Raw genomic sequence first — 16,639 nt, forward strand, 5'->3', positions numbered from 1 at the left:
TTTCGTTTGTGTCATTTTCCACTTCCCTTAATGGTGTTATGTTTGTTCACTGTTACATAACCAACTGTATTACAGTACATTTATTCTCCGATCGCCTCACCGCCCTCCACCCCCACTCAGTCTACTATTTATTTAATAAACTGGGAGCAAATACGTAAAATAAATACTTCAAAGTGTCACCAGTAAGAAAAATCGTGCTTTAGCTCGCAAAACCAAGAAAATAAATGTTGCTGTTGTGGTCTTCAGTCTTGAGACTGGTTTGATGCAGCTCTCCATGCTATTCTGTCCTGTGCAAGCTGCTTCATCTCCCAATGCCTACTCAAACCTACATCCTTCTGAATCTGCTTAGTGTATTCATCTCTTGGTCTCCCTCTACCATTTTTACCCTCCACGCTGCCCTCCAATGCTAAATTTGTGATCCCTTGAAGCCTCAAAACATGTCCTACCAACCGATCCCTTCTTCTAGTCAAGTTGTGCCACAAACTTCTCTTCCCCCCAATCCTATTCAATACCTCCTCGTTAGTTACATGATCTATCCACCTTATCTTCAGCATTCTTCGGTAGCACCACATTTCGAAAGCTTCTATTCTCTTCTTTTCCAAACTATTTATCGTCCATGTTTCCTGACACTTAAATCTATACTCGATGTTAACAAATTTCTCTTCTTCAGAAACGCTTTCCTTGCCATTGCCAGTCTACATTTTATATCCTCTCTACTTCGACCATCATCAGTTATTTTACTTCCTAATTAGCAAAACTCTTACTACTTTAAGTGTCTCATTTCCCAATCTAATTCCCTCAGCATCACCCGATTTAATTTAACTACATTCCATTATCCTCGTTTTGCTTTTGTTGATGTTCATCTTATATCCTCCTTTCAAAACACTGTTCATTCCGTTCAACTGCTCTTCCAGGTCCTTTGCTGTCTGACAGAATTACAATGTCATCGGCGAACCTCAAAGTTTTTACTTCTTCTCCATGAATTTTAATACCTATTCCGAATTTTTCTTTTGTTTCCTTTACTGCTTGCTCAATATACAGATTGAATAACATCGGGGAGAGGCTACAACCCTGTCTCACTCCTTTCCCAACCACTGCTTCCCTTTCTTACCCTTCGACTCTTATGATTGCCATCTGGTTTATGTACAAATTGTAAATAGCCTTTCGCTCCCTATATTTTACCCTTGCCACCTTCAGAATTTGAAAGAGAGAGTTCCAGTCAACATTGTCAAAAGCTTTCTCCAAGTCTACAAATGCTAGAAACATAGGTTTGCCTTTTCTTAATCTTTCTTCTAAGATAAGTCGTAGGGCCAGTATTGTCTCACGTGTTCCAACATTTCTACGGAATCCGAACTGATCCTCTCCGAGGTCCGCATCTACCAGTTTTTCCATTCGTCTGTAAAGAATTCGCGTTAGTATTTTGCAGCTGTGAATAAATACGCAGAAAAAAAGGTCGAATTATCAGGGATATAATCGCTAATGTGTGATAAATTCGGTGTTTTTCGGACACTTGCAAAGTACTAGCGTACTGTCAAGTCGTTTTGAAAGACTATCATTGCAAAAATGTACGTCGGGCTCTGTAATACTATAACGTGCCGTATCATACCGAAAACTAGCAAAAATCGAGTTTTTCTGAACTGACACCTATCGCATAGACGTAGAATGCAATATCACTTGCCCTTAAAATTTACGTAACTGGTTTATTCCCGGTATAAAAGGGATACTGTTAAAATGTCTGCGCAACATATATAAATAATCCACGACACGTACGAAAAGAATCCGTCTGTACTAGGGATGTAGTGACATTTTAAATATACAGGGCGCTATACGAACAAACACACGTCCCGAGAACACGTGACGAAGCCGGCAATGTGTGTTGAGAACACAAATTTTGTTTTGATTTTAAATCTGTTCTGTGCATGTGAATGCTCACTCCAGAGATATTTGCTCTTTGATTGAATACTAAGTATCTATGGTTGAAATTGAATACAGAGACAGTAGACAGTGTGTCGTACCAACCTATGAACAGTGTAAATAAACTGAGTCCATAGAACAACAGTTCGTGACCGAAATGTTAATAAAACCTGAAACCACCCAGAATCTTAGTTCAGAACATATAGTTGGCAGCATTGCATAGCCGTGTGTCTTAAGCATGGATGCCGGGAAAAATTTTGTTCCATGATCCCGTGGAATACTGGGCAACAGTTGGCAGCAACTTTGAATTCAGCGGGGTGCGTTCAGCCGTACACTGTCGCGCCTGCCACTTCCATGGTGAGGGGCGACCTGATGTCATTGACCGGAACCGGAACCATCCGCTGATCACTTCCCCTCCTCGCAGATTATAATTGGGCAACACGTTCTTTTTCTAGATTCGATTCCTGCAATTCAATTTCACGTTGCGGATAGATTCCTACGATTCTTTCAAAATTCATTCTAGTCTGCGATGGCACGATTCTTACGATGTAACGATGATGCTCTTGAAGCTCATACAGAACATTCTCAATCATCGAATGATGCAGTAACTCTTCCTGGAAGCACTACCGCTTCTGAACTTCAACAAGGTGATCAAGTTCCGTGTGATGCTGCTGTTCCTGTCCCGAAAATCATCTGTCAACATAAATCGCATTATGGTATTCCGAGGACGCTTGTGTTTCTTACCGATAGTCACGGTCGAGAGATTGCTTCTCGTATAAATGAAACTGCTGAAACTTTGAAGGCAACAGGATTTGTCGAGCCTGGAGCAGCTCTCTCAAATATGTACGTATATACATTCAGAACAAATCGCTAAGTTGTCATCCAAGGATTTCATTGTACTACTCGGCAGCTCTAATGACATGTACCGCAATGAAACATCAGTAGCCTGCCAAGAACTAAAGAAGTGCTTGTATTATCTAGGACACACAAATGTAATATATGTAAACATTCCACAGAGGTACGACTTACATCAGTCGTCTTGTGTGAACACAGAGATCAAACTTGCAAATGAAGAGCTCTCAAACGTATGTAAACAGTTTAAAAATGTAAATGTTCTAGATGTAAGTGGTGTTGGTCGAAGATTCCATACCTCACATGGGCTTCATTTGAACAGTCTTGGGAAAAGGTTCCTAGCACAAAATCTAATTGAAAGAAGCACAGGCAACAGTTTTACAGCAAATTCAACCGTCATGACAAAATTTTTTTCATCACCAACCACAGAAAAGAAAAAGTGGTTTTTTTCCACAGCAACACATTCCAGTAATATTCAGCACTCAAATAAGATCTTTTTTAGGCTAAAGAACAGAAGAGAGCACAGTGAAAATGTTGTACCTTTTGATAATTTAAGGAACCAGTAAAAAATACAATTGATAAGCTATATTGTTTAAAAATATAGCATCAGAATATAAGAAGTCTTTTGAATAAAAAAGAAGAGCTGCTGCTTTCACTGCAAAAAACAGCTGACACAGAGGGAATTATTCGTGATGTGCTCTGCTTAACTGAACATCACTTGGAAGCCACAGAAATTAATCAGCTACATTTAAATAGTTATAAAATTGATTCTTCCTACTGTCGGAGCAATTTAAGACAAGGCGGAGTGTCAATTCACACACACAATACTATTAGGTCCCAAGTTATAGATTTATCTAAATACTGTATTGAACAGCACTTTGAATGTTGTGCAGTCAAATTAGAGCTTGAAAAACAGTTCCTGATCATAGTAACAGTTTACAGGTCACATATGGGAGACATTCAAAAATTTCTCTCTCAGCTAGAAACAGTTCTCACTAAACTTTATAGAAACAATCGTAATGTCATCATATGTGGTGACTAACAAACTTACAAAAAATAACAACCAGAAACTATTAGAATCACCACTGTTAACCTTCAATCTGCTCTCCATGATCTCATTTCTAACAAAAGTATATGGGCACAGCAACCCTGATTGATAATCTGTCTCAAGGTCCCACAAATTACAATGAAGTGATGACACGGGCAGTAACAAATGGTCTGTCTGATCACAATGGTCAAATGACAACCCTAAAACTTGCCACAGAAAAACAACACAAGGCACATTGTAACGAAGTTAAACATGTTAGATCAATAAACGCTGAATCTACTGGCTTGTTCAGAAATAGTTTATGCCATGAACAATGGGACGAAGTATACGAGGCTGACACAGTGAATGAGAAGTTAAACTCATTTCTGAACTTATTCCTTAAACATTTTAAAGCTTCTTTCCTCAAAAGACAGATTACAATCAAACCAACCTGTAGTAAAAGGAAAGAGTGGCTAACTACTGACATAAAAATATCATGTACCAAAAAGAGATCTGTACGTACAACAGAGGACTAGTACAGACCCAGCAAAAAAGTTACATTAGAAGAAATACTGTAAAATTCTAACAAGTGTAACCAACAAGGCCAAACAGTTGCACTATGCACAAAAAATTAGCAACTCAAACAATAAAATAAAAACCATATGGCACATCATAAATAGGGAGACAAATAAGAACATAAAACCTGACAATAATAAATACAAAGCTGCAGCCTCAGACTTCAACATTTTTTTTCTTTCTGTAGCTGAAAAAACAGCAAACCATAATAAACAGCCTCACACAAAAGCTATTGACCTACTTAACCATATGAAAATAACATCTAAAGTAGCACTTCATTTCAGAAGTAAAAACCCCTAAAGAAATTGAAAAAAAAAAAACATAAAATTACTCAAAACTCAGATTCCTGTGGATACGATGGTATATCAAGTAGGATTTTACAATCATGTGCAGACTTAATCAGTTATATATTGTGCTAACTGTGTACCCAATCTATGGAAACTGGTGTGTTCCTAGATAGATTAAAACATGCAGTACTGATGCCAATCCACAAAGTTGAGCAAGGGATGAAATATCCAACTATCGGCTCAACTCCCTGCTGCCAGTATTCTCAAAGGCATTTGGGAGAATAGTGTATGATAGGATTTACAGTCACATTATACAAAATGGCTTACTGGCTCCTACACAGTTCGGCTTTCGTATGTGTTTAACCTAACAGATGCAATTTTAGGTGAACGAAATTACAAAAGGTATCCAGTGGGGATATTTTCTGACCTTGCCAAGGCATTTGATTGTGTATATCACAACACACTCTTAAAGCTTCCACATTATGGCATTAAAAACAAATCTATGTCTTGGTTGGAATAATATCTACAGAACACGAAGCAAAGGGTTGTCTGAAGGAGGACAGGAACAGCATTACCATCAGACTGGGGAAATATGAAGTATGGAGTCTTACAGGGCTCCATTCTTGGACCATTAATTTTCCTGATATAAACTCCTGGAAATGTAAAAAAGAACACATTGACACCGGTGTATCAGACCCACCATACTTGCTCCGGACACTGCGAGAGGGCTGTACAAGCAATGATCACACGCACGGCACAGCGGACACACCAGGAACCGCGGTGTTGGCCGTCTAATGGCGCTAGCTGCGCAGCATTTGTGCACCGCCGCCGTCAGTGTCAGCCAGTTTGCCGTGGCATACGGAGCTCCATCGCAGTCTTTAACACTGGTAGCATGCCGCAACAGTGTGGACATGAACCGTATGTGCAGTTGACGGACTTTGAGCGAGGGCGTATAGTGGGCATGCGGGAGGCCGGGTGGACGTACCGCCGAATTGCTCAACACGTGGGGCGTGAGGTCTCCACAGTACATCGATGTTGTTGCCAGTGGTCGGCGGAAAGTGCACGTGCCCGTCGACCTGGGACCGGACCGCAGCGACGCACGGATGCACGCCAAGACCGTAGGCTCCTACGCAGTGCCGTAGGGGACCGCACCGCCACTTCCCAGCAAATTAGGGACACTGTTGCTCCTGGGGTATCGGCGAGGACCATTCGCAACCGTCTCCATGAAGCTGGGCTACGGTCCCGCACACTGTTAGGCCGTCTTCCGCTCACGCCCCAACATCGTGCAGCCCGCCTCCAGTGGTGTCGCGACAGGCGTGAATGGAGGGACGAATGGAGACGTGTCGTCTTCAGCGATGAGAGTCGCTTCTGCCTTGGTGCCAATGATGGTCGTATGCGTGTTTGGTGCCGTGCAGGTGAGCGCCACAATCAGGACTGCATACGACCGAGGCACACAGGGCCAACACCCGGCATCATGGTGTGGGGAGCGATCTCCTACGCTGGCCGTACACCTCTGGTGATCGTCGAGGGGACACTGAATAGTGCACGGTACATCCAAACCATCATCGAACCCATCATTGTACCATTCCTAGACCGGCAAGGGAACTTGCTGTTCCAACAGGACAATGCACGTCCGCATGTATCCCGTGCCACCCAACGTGCTCTAGAAAGTGTAAGTCAACTACTGTGGCCAGCAAGATCTCCGGATCTGTCCCCCATTGAGCATGTTTGGGACTGGATGAAACGTCGTCTCACGCGGTCTGCACGTCCAGCATTAACGCTGGTCCAACTGAGGCGCCAGGTGGAAATGGCATGGCAAGCCGTTCCACAGGACTACATCCAGCATCTCTACGATGGTCTCCATGGGAGAATAGCAGCCTGCATTGCTGCGAAAGGTGGATATACACTGTACTAGTGCCGACATTGTGCATGCTCTGCTGCCTGTGTCTATGTGCCTGTGGTTCTGTCAGTGTGATCATGTGATTTATCTGACCCCAGGAATGTGTCAATAAAGTTTCCCCTTCCTGGGACAATGAATTCACGGTGTTCTTATTTCAATTTCCAGGAGTGTACATTAATGATCTACCAATCACAATTAACAACAGAGCAAAATTAGTAATGTTTGCCGATGATACAAGTATCCTCGTAAAAGGACCCAACTCCACAATGCAGGATACAGCCATGACAGTCTCTACTCAAGTACACAAATGGTTCACTGCGAAGAGCCTAACAAACATTTCAAAAACCAATATGATACAGTTTCTGACAAAAAAATACATCTTTTTGAAATACATGTTAACAATCACAGAATTAATGAAACCCCACGTACAAAATTCCTAGGTATCCAGATAGACAGTCACCTAAGATGGAAAGAACAAATTGATCAGCTGGTCAAGAAACTTAGCTCATCGTGCTTTGCACTAGGAGCTCTCCATCAGCTAGTAGACGGAGAAATAATGTTGTTATCATACTTTGTATATTTCCATTGTGTTCTCTCCTATGGCATAATCTTCTGTGGAAATGCTGCAGGTGTTGAAAAAGTCTTCAGAATACAGAAACTAGCAGTGAGGCTAATATGTGGGGTCCCTAATGAGACATCTTGCAGAGGTCTCTTCAAATCTCAGGATACTTACCATCACAGGTCAGTATATATTCTCACTGATGTTATTTGTAGCCAACAACAGGGAACTGTTTCAGAAAAATTGTGACATCCACAACCATGAGACAAGACAGGTGAAAAATTTTCATCAAGTCTCTAACTCTCACTAAAGTACCTAGGGGAGTTACTGAGTCAGGTGTTAAGGTCTTCAATAAGCTCCCCATCAATATAAAAAGGAAATAAATAATGTACAGGCTTTCAAAAGGAAACTAAAATTATTTCTCATCAAACAAACTTTCTATAAAATGAATGAATACTTAGAGTTATGATGTACAAGAGTGGGAGAAACTGCCTAAGAAAATCACTCCCTTAAAGATAAAATATGATGCTGTTATTTTTAGTTTAAGTGAAATTGTGGTGGTAAATGTAAATTTATATGTTTCATTACGAGAAAATGTCAACTCCCATGTATCCCACTCTCTTGAGCATTCACTTAAACCTCTTCTTAAGGAATGCAGTTAAAACTTTTATTCATTCGACCATGACGAAAATTTACTTCCTTATATATGCCAGTAGCATAAAGTTATACACTGTCACTTATTCTACTATTTTAAACAATCACTTAAACTGTTTTTGGCATAATGCAGGCTTTGATACTGCATGCAAGTAATTCTTCTTGTAAAATAAACCACTGCTGTAATTGCATCAGTTGACTTGTCCTATATTACTTTTACACTGGCTGTATAATATGTAATTGACAGGACCAAATAAATAAATAAATAAATAAATAAATAAATAAAAATTATGGAATAACAGTGCACTATTTAGATGAAACTCCTAAATTATGCAGGGTGTTACTTGATTGTTTTGCGTTCAATGAAAATCACACTGCCGAAAATATCTCCCACGAAATAAGGGTTTGTCAAGAGTGGGAAATTGACAATAACATTGCCGCAATTGTGACTGACAATGCCGCTAATATGATTTCAGCTGCGAGATATTTGCATTTGCAAAGTGTTCCATGTTTCGCTCACACCCTAAATCTGGTTGTGCAAACTGAAATAGCTAAAATGAAAGAGCTGCAAACAAAAGTAAAAACAACAGTGGAATATTTTAAACGAAGTTCCCATGCACTTTCAAAATTAAAGGAAGTACAAAACCAAATGGGTCGTCCAGAGCAGACTGTAAAACAAGACGTTCAAATAAGTCGGAATTCAACCCTGGCAATGTTTGAAAGTGTAGTTAAGAGCAGGGTTGCTATTGTTGTAACTTTATCAATAATGAATCCTGCAATAGTAATTACTAATGAAGACTTTGAAATACTCGAGTAAATGTGCCAAATTTTGAAGCCATTTTTACATATCACTGAGAATGCAAGAGTTTCTGTCAACAAATTCGTACAACAAAGCAAAACAGTCTGTTATACAAAAAGCTGCAGTATTAAGAACATCCAGCATTGATGAGGCAAAGCAGCCTGAAGAACAGGAACAATCAGCAGACATGGAAGAAGATTGATTTTAGGAAGGTTTTGACTCCAGTGTTCAACGGTCTTCGAGACAAACTATTACACCCATGACGTCTACAATAATACAATTCGACAAGTATATCGAAATTCAGCCTTCAGGAAGAAAAGCAGACCCTTTTAGATGGTGGAGTGGACATATACTACACGAGACTGTACCAGCTCATGTTAAGAAGTTTGTGTGTGGTGGGAAGCTTAGTTCCTTGTGAGCGTGTTTTTTCAAGGGCTGCAAATACTCTCACAGACTAACGTCGTTAGGTTAGGTTAGGTTAGGTTAATTGAGCCTAAACCTACGCCATCTAGAAACAAGGCCACACATCGTGAGTCTAAGGAGCCTGTGACATCACGAGTAGGGGTCTGAGAAGCAGGTACCAACACACGTGATTCGAAGCGTTTCCGTATGGTACTTTGTGCTGATCTTGAGTGGTTATTTGGTCTATACTCAGTTACAATGCTCCGAAGGTGGTGTATGCCTGCCGATTCCAAGGACAATTACAATAATGGAACTAAAGTCAGTTATAATGTACAAATATATTATCTTTAACTTGAGCACTGTTGCTCTAAACCATTTCATAACTATTTACTCCAAGTAATGTAAATTTTTTTTACTTCTGATGAAGGCTGCCTTAGAGCAGTTGAAACCTAGGTAAAGTTGAAAATTTTTCACCTGTGCAGCCGAAGAGCTGTATTTTCAAGTAATAATATAAATTTCGTCTACAGTTGCTGCATTATCGGCCATGTTCAAAATTGTGAAGTCAGTGTATTTTATTTTCCATCTGACGAGAAGAATTTAAGACGAAAATGGTTATCGGCTGTTCACAGAAAAGACTGGGCACCGAGTAAGCACTCTGTTGTAAGTATCAGTGTGTTTGTTTGGTTACTGTGTCGTAGTTACTTGAAAAGTAGTCCAGCTGAACGAAATACAGTAAACAGAAAAATGTATTTATAATCTCATACCTCATTAATTTTGGTTATATGTTTTAAAGAGTACTGTATGCTTGTTTTTAGATATGTGAACTGCATTTTAACAAGGACGATATTTTAAGCAGTACCAGCACGTATGACCCGAAAACTGATACACTCTTGACAGCACCGTTGGATTGTAAGGTGAGTTACGAAACACGCTCTTAGTAAAGTACAGTGGCATAAGAACTATATTTCACTTGTATGCTGTGAGATCGGTTTCATACTTCGTTATTAATTTTTCAGATGCTATCCCACCGAAGTCCTCCTCAGGGGACACCGCCTTAACGTAGCACTGTCCGTGCGGGCGAGGAGGTTTGCGTGCTCCGGATCCGGAGGGCTATGCCGGCGGTAGCATAGCTACCAGCAGGGTCACCCATGCCGGACAGGCCAAAGGGGAGGGGCCAGACAAAGTGTGTCCCACAACGATCTATCGCTCCCCTTTCCTATCCCAAACCTGTCCTCACCATTTCCTTTTCCTGTCATTCCCTGGTACATGTACAAAAGAGCAGAAAGACCTCTATAGGTGTGGAGAAGCCAATCTTTCTACGGGAGAAAACCCCGAGTGAAAAATCCTGGTCCTCCAGGTTGGGAGTTGGCGACGGGCTACCAACCCGATCTGGAAAAAATAATCACTGGTACTAGCATCACAGAAGAGCCTCGGATAGTACTGATCTCTGCAAAACAACCTAAGCAAGAACAAGGACTACGGAAGGAAATACAACTAGGGACCTGGAATGTCAGAAGCCTATACCAACCTGGGGTAGTAAAATGTGTAGTAAGGGAGGCAGATAAGTATCAAATTGATCTATTGGCCCTGCAAGAAACAAGGTGGACAGAAACCAGAGCTACAGAAATGGAAAACTACGTCATATTCCATGGAGCCTCAGAAACAAACCACTCACTAGGAACTGGTTTTGCAGTGAAGAAATCACTCTGTACCACTCTCCTAGATTTTAAATCAATCAACCCCAGAATCTCACTCCTAACCATAGACACGGGAAAACACAAACTCACTCTCTAGACCCTATATTAAAATGTAGAGGTGTCTCTCAACAACTAAAGCTACGGTTGTATAAGACATTAATAATGCCAGTAGTACTTTATGGTTCTCAAACCTGGAGCACTCGAAAACAAGACCTTAAGCGACTGCTAACATTTGAAAGGAAAGTCATCAGGAAAATATTTGAACCAGTCAGAGATCAGACTACTGGAGAATGGAGAAGACGCCATAACACTGAATTAGAAGAGCTGTACAAGGAGCCTAACATCTTGGGAGTGATGAGAAGCAAAATACTGCAATGGGCTGGACATGTTAGAATGGAGGCAACAGGATGGCCCAAAATCACAATGGACTGGATCCCGTCAGGCAGCAGACCAGTGGGAAGACCTAGAAAGAGGTGGATCAATGGAATGAGAGAAGACCTGTTGCAGCTGGGAGTCATGGAAAACTGGAGACAGATAGCAGAAGACAGAGACGGGTGGAGAGCTCTAACTGTGGTGGCGCGCGGTCGTCTGGGTCTGATCGCGAGAATTGAATTGAACCCCATCTAATCTGGATGCCCATCTTACTTGTCGAGTCATCAAACTGCAGTACGAGAGAACCTAAAAATTCGTAGGGGACGTTTAGAAAATCGTGCTCTTCAAAATGCTAACCAAGAAAGTGTAGATACACATGCGAAAGTGATTGATGCGATATCGTTCGATAGCTTAGAACAACTGAAAACAAAGCTGAGTGAATGTAAGCAGCATAACGACTGGGTAGTGATAAATCTGACAGTGTGAGCCTAGTGTTACTAAAGCATAATCCTTACCAAAGAATTTTTTGCACATAGTTATAAACAGTGGTTTATTACTTAGGGTCTTCACTAATGATATTGAAGCGAAATGTATTGGCGAAATTTCCCATGAAAGTAAACAACATACAGGTGGTAAGTGATGTTCTTAAGGCATTTATCTTCTGTACAATAGTTCTGAGGCTCCTGTAGCTAACATTTTGCCTTTAATTGACCAGTTATTGCAAAATTTATTAGAAAAGTTGAAACGAAACTAAATTTACATTTTTTGAAGGAACAGATTCCATTTTTGAAGTGCAGAAGTTCAACTCAATTTAGGTATGATACGAACTCTATGATAATGTGGTCATTAGTACACTCTATTAGCCCACATGCTTATAAATTTTTGAGGAACACTGATAGTTTTTCTATGCCTAGTCCTAACATCCTTTAAAGGCTTTGTAGTAAACTCTCAACAAATCCTGTCACTGAGCAACAGGGTGATCAATTTATGAGCTACATCACAAATAAAGTAGGTACTTTATCCTCAGATGATATAACTGTGCTCCTGTTGATGGACGAAATTCATCTGAAGTCTCAGATTGGTTACAAAGTTGGAAATGTTGTAGGATGTGCCTTTAACACTGATAAATTTTTGTGTGTAACCAGTGCCTATGTTTTTGTGGTTCAGAGCATGGAATCACTTTAAAGGATGTGGTATCTATTCTGCCAGTTCGTACTATTCAGGGTGATTTTCTGTTCTCTTAATTAGTCATTCTTAAATTAGAAGCAATTGGATTTGGGGTGGTTGGTAAAGTAGCAGACAAAAATGCAATTAATAAGAAAGCAGTGTCTTAAGTTTTCTACGCTACCGGATGTGAAAATAAGTATGATCACCCTGTACAGTCTTCTCCAAATCGCCCATTGTATTATGGACACTGTCCATATTTTGAAGTGTATCCGCAATAACTGGTTTAACCAAACAATTTGAAGGGAGGTTTGTCATCTTTTGGAGCACTGTAAGAATTGCACTCGATAGAAAAAGATGAACTACTGCAATATGGCAGTTCCTTAACTTTGAAGTCTCTATTTCCTAACTCAATTGCTTAATTGAGCGCCAAAATGTCAAGTTAGTGTTGCGTATTTTCAATGATGTGACAGTTGTTGCTTTGGACACATTTGGTTCAAAGAAAGCAATTAACAACTGGGAAAGTACTGCAACATTCGTAAAAATAATAAATCATTGGTGGGATATTGTAAATGTAAAAACATTACTCAAGGGGCACAGGTTAAGACATACTTTCCAAGAACCTGTGACTACTAATTCCCATCACATACAAGAATTCTTACAGTGCTTCATCTCATGGTTATGTTCTTGGGAAGATTCTAGCGATGAAAGAAAACTTACTCGAGAGACACATAGCGCTTTGAAACACACAACTGCTGCTTTGATCGACTTCAGTGACTACTGGCTTTCTGAGAAAAACAGATCAAATTTGCTGTTAGGAAAAGTACAGACAGTTCCGACGACAGGTTCAGTAAACACCGCCAGCTATGTGGGGGAAATTATCATGTTTCTCTAAGACAAGTTTTTGAAACTGAACAAAACCTAAGGGCACAGTCTATGTTTTCCCTTGTGCTTCGGTCAAAAGTAGTTGGGGATGTTGTTATTAAGACCACTGATATTTTTTCTACTCATACTGAAATTCGGGGATTAAAAGAAACATCAATACCAGAATTTTTAAATGTAGCAGTAGACGAAAACGATGATGGAATAGATGAGAATACTTGGCCACCGTTGCATTACATAGCAGATTACTGCTCACACCAAGCTACTTAAAAAGAAGTGGATATTTTAAGGTATTCTTTACAACAGATGGAATGAAGCATGGTGGTGATTTGATTATGGTAAAAGACAGAGGAGAGTTGACATATCCTGCAGATGATGTAGTAGTGTGTGTGACATATGCCGAACTCTACAGAAAATTCTGAAAGATCAGGAAATTTTATTTTTAGAACAGGCAAATCAGAGAAATGTACTTGTGAAGGGAGCATCCCACAACATTCCCAGCAATATTTTTTATGGGTTTCACTGTAAAAATACACACTCACTTGATTCAGTCATGAATTGCTTACCAATTTGCTGTGCAAATATTTTGCTAAACAATTTCACCAAAAGGAGAAATGATGAAACTACTGTTAAAAAAATAACTGTGTGCAAAAGATTGAAAAAATGTTAAATTATACTTTGGTTGTACATTTTCACTGTTTGGGGCTTGGGAAGATGATATGAAATAAATGTTTATTTCGAATTTTCTGTTTTTATTTCATGCACATTATCTCATACATCTTGTTGGTAAATGTTATGTATTGGGCCCCTTCTGCTCTCTTCGATATGGTGCAGCCGTAAACATGAGGCTTTGCTACAGATTAATTTGTTACCACAAATTCTCTGTGAAACCCCAATCTCATAGAATTAGGGGAACAGTATTTCCTGTTCATCTGTAAATATATAATTACTGCTGCTCCTGCTCTATGGTTGACAAGTTTTTGTATATACTTTCCTCCAGTCCGTAAATTAATTTGATTATTCTCGCAAGGAAAACAATTCATTGCCAGTATTAGCATGTTAGTCTGCCATCATGATAAGTAAAAATTAATCTGCAGATCAGGTCCAGTCTGTCAATACAACCAATACGCGATTTTATTTGATAACGTTTTTGGAGTTTGGAATAGCAGTGCTTTTTTCCCTCTGGGACAACATTAAACAGTGAATAATAAAAGAATTTTATTGTCATTTAGCTATTGAAGCAATAGACAGACAAATTACAAATGTTTAAAAAGTATACTGCATGTATACAAAAATTACTTTACAGAAAATAAAAAACAATGTTACAATAGATTTTCCATAAAGTAAAATATTCAAGCTAAAACGATTTGTGCAGTACATCTTAAATTCAAATATTTAAGGAAATTACTATACACTCACCGAGCAGTTATCACTGTGATATTTATACTCATACATTCAAGAGAGTAGGAAGGATTTACATATAAGCAACTGTACTACTTGTGCTTGAATAAATCAAAGCTTCTACCCATTCTAGAGGCAGTTTGTTAAACAGCTTCATACTCGCTACATTGCTGTTCTATGATTTAGATAATCTGCAGTAAGGTGCCTACTATATCTAGTTCTGGCATTACTGAAAATTGGGATACCACTCAGTTGCTTTCACAAATGACCCTACTGACAACATTTTAAATTTTTACAACACTGTAATACCCACTGCCAATGATCAATGTATCAAATGACAAGTATTTTAATTAAAAGATGGGGATCAGTATGTGGATGGGTGAATATAAATGGATCAGTTTGTACAGTGAAAAGTAATAACAGGTTCTTAAGATATGTCCTAACAAAGCTGATAGGTGGTGTCCCATTCTTCAGTTAAACCCCAGTTCCATGAGAGTGTAAATCCTGCCTAAGCCGGTACTCTGGTAAGTTAGTCTTTGTATGCAGTAGAACAGTGTAAATGTGCAGGTTTGTAAGAGTTAATATTTTCAAGCTGATAAACAATGGCTTATAGTGAGTGAGTTTTTCAGAGTTTGTAATAATTGTAATGTGTGGTTCCCATGTCAATTTATAATACCTAATAACTTAACACTACCTAGTCTTCTACTGGCAAATCTCTTAAACTAAGTAGTACGTAGACGTTTCAGTGAAGTTTGCACTAGTTTCTGGACGGAAATGATTTCGTAAGTATAAAACAGTATATGACTGCCAAATGACTTATCTGTCATACACAAATAAAATTTGACGTAGATACAAGTCTCAGAGTACCTACTTCGATTCATTGTCAGTGTTTCCGAATACGGTACCTCATTTTCAATTAAATTATGCAAAGCAACTTACATGGTGAAAATAGTGCTGTCAGAGTTACGGAATTAGAAATTCGCATTTTCAAAACGCAAGTGACGGAAATTGCATGAAAAAGTTTTTTCGCCTTCGGAGCTACAGTTTACGACATTTAAACAATTTAATTCTGAAATGAGAAGTTTTAATGTTTACATATTTACCTAAAAAACAATGCATAATTTACCAGGAAAGTGTTGAATGTCTTTATATACGTGACACTGATGATTATAGAAATTCGCAGTTGCAAAACGAGAATTACGAAAAAGTATTTTCACCTTTGGAGCTATAGTTTACGAAATTTGAACAATTTAATTCTCCAATGAGAAGGATTAGTGTTTGTTTACCGATTGATGTATAAAACACTATGAGCAGTCTACCAGGAAAGTGTTTAATGTTTTCATATATGTGGCGCAGAGCCTAACAAGCCGCTCGGCATTTCAGACCCCTAGTCATGACTTCACGAGTCGCGCTGGGAGGCCTTGCCTGAACTGTATGTGTTTGTGAAAATATTTGCTTTGAACTGTGTTTAGACAAGAAACTTTGATACAGTTATGCAAGTAATCAATAATCTAATGCTGTAATGTGCATATTACTCTTATTATTACCATAATATGTGGAAGACCGAGCTTAGCTCTGTTTCTTTTAGTAAAATCATTTTTGAGAGAAGCTACTTATTCAAATAAAGTTGAAAGCAAACAGTTAACTAAATATAAATTTTCATTTCTGAGGTACCAGCGATCAGAGGAAATCATGCCTAACCCAAAACATATCTAGAATGTACGGTAGGTCCAATGTGTTCATATTCGGATAATGTTGTACCGCCTTCTCATAAAATTTTGATACAGTGTAACATCCACTAGTAAAAAATATTTACGAGATTGCGATATAAAATACTTATCGTGTAAAATCGAGTTTTTTCAGGAAAAACAATATAGATAAACTTAAAAATCAAAATCCGCATCTAAATATAAAATTTTCTCCGAACTGCTAAAGCCGTTCTCAAGAAACACGAAATTCGCGTTTTTATTTAAAAAATTCTTTTGTGTAAAATCGCGTGTTGTAAGGAAAGACACCTATATACAGATGAACATAACAACCAAAACCTTAACTAGATTCAAGACGTACTAACAAAGTTTTACGAGATGGCGTTATAAAAACGCAGCACACACGACTTCACAAGCGCGCTCCACCGTAGCCGCGCGGAGATTGTA

At 39.1% G+C, this 16,639-nt stretch overlaps 1 protein-coding gene across 2 annotated transcripts; it reads left to right on the top strand.

The window, feature by feature from the left end:
* The first annotated feature begins 8,050 nt into the window (after window positions 1-8,050).
* Window positions 8,051-13,827, top strand: LOC126354069 (uncharacterized). 2 transcript variants are annotated; one of them, XR_007565261.1, is made up of 3 exons: window positions 8,051-9,630; window positions 9,786-9,884; window positions 9,987-13,827. XR_007565261.1 is itself a non-coding variant. In XM_050003443.1 (2 exons), exon 2 carries the CDS (start codon window positions 10,830-10,832, stop codon window positions 11,292-11,294), a length of 465 nt encoding a protein of 154 aa, XP_049859400.1. In that variant the 5' UTR covers window positions 9,698-9,884; window positions 9,987-10,829; the 3' UTR covers window positions 11,295-13,827. The 2 variants fall into 2 exon arrangements, 1 of the variants encoding a protein (XP_049859400.1); XM_050003443.1 differs by lacking the exon at window positions 8,051-9,630 and having other exon boundaries at window positions 9,698-9,884.
* Window positions 13,828-16,639: the final 2,812 nt, after the last annotated feature.

This window comes from Schistocerca gregaria, chromosome 3, assembly GCF_023897955.1.
Source record: "Schistocerca gregaria isolate iqSchGreg1 chromosome 3, iqSchGreg1.2, whole genome shotgun sequence".
In the NCBI taxonomy this organism is placed as follows: domain Eukaryota; kingdom Metazoa; phylum Arthropoda; class Insecta; order Orthoptera; family Acrididae; genus Schistocerca; species Schistocerca gregaria.

What these genes read in the sequence shown, in the direction of transcription:
- LOC126354069 (XM_050003443.1), top strand. Translation starts at nt 10,830, where the DNA reads ATGCCAGTAGTACTTTATGGTTCTCAAACCTGGAGCACTCGAAAACAA.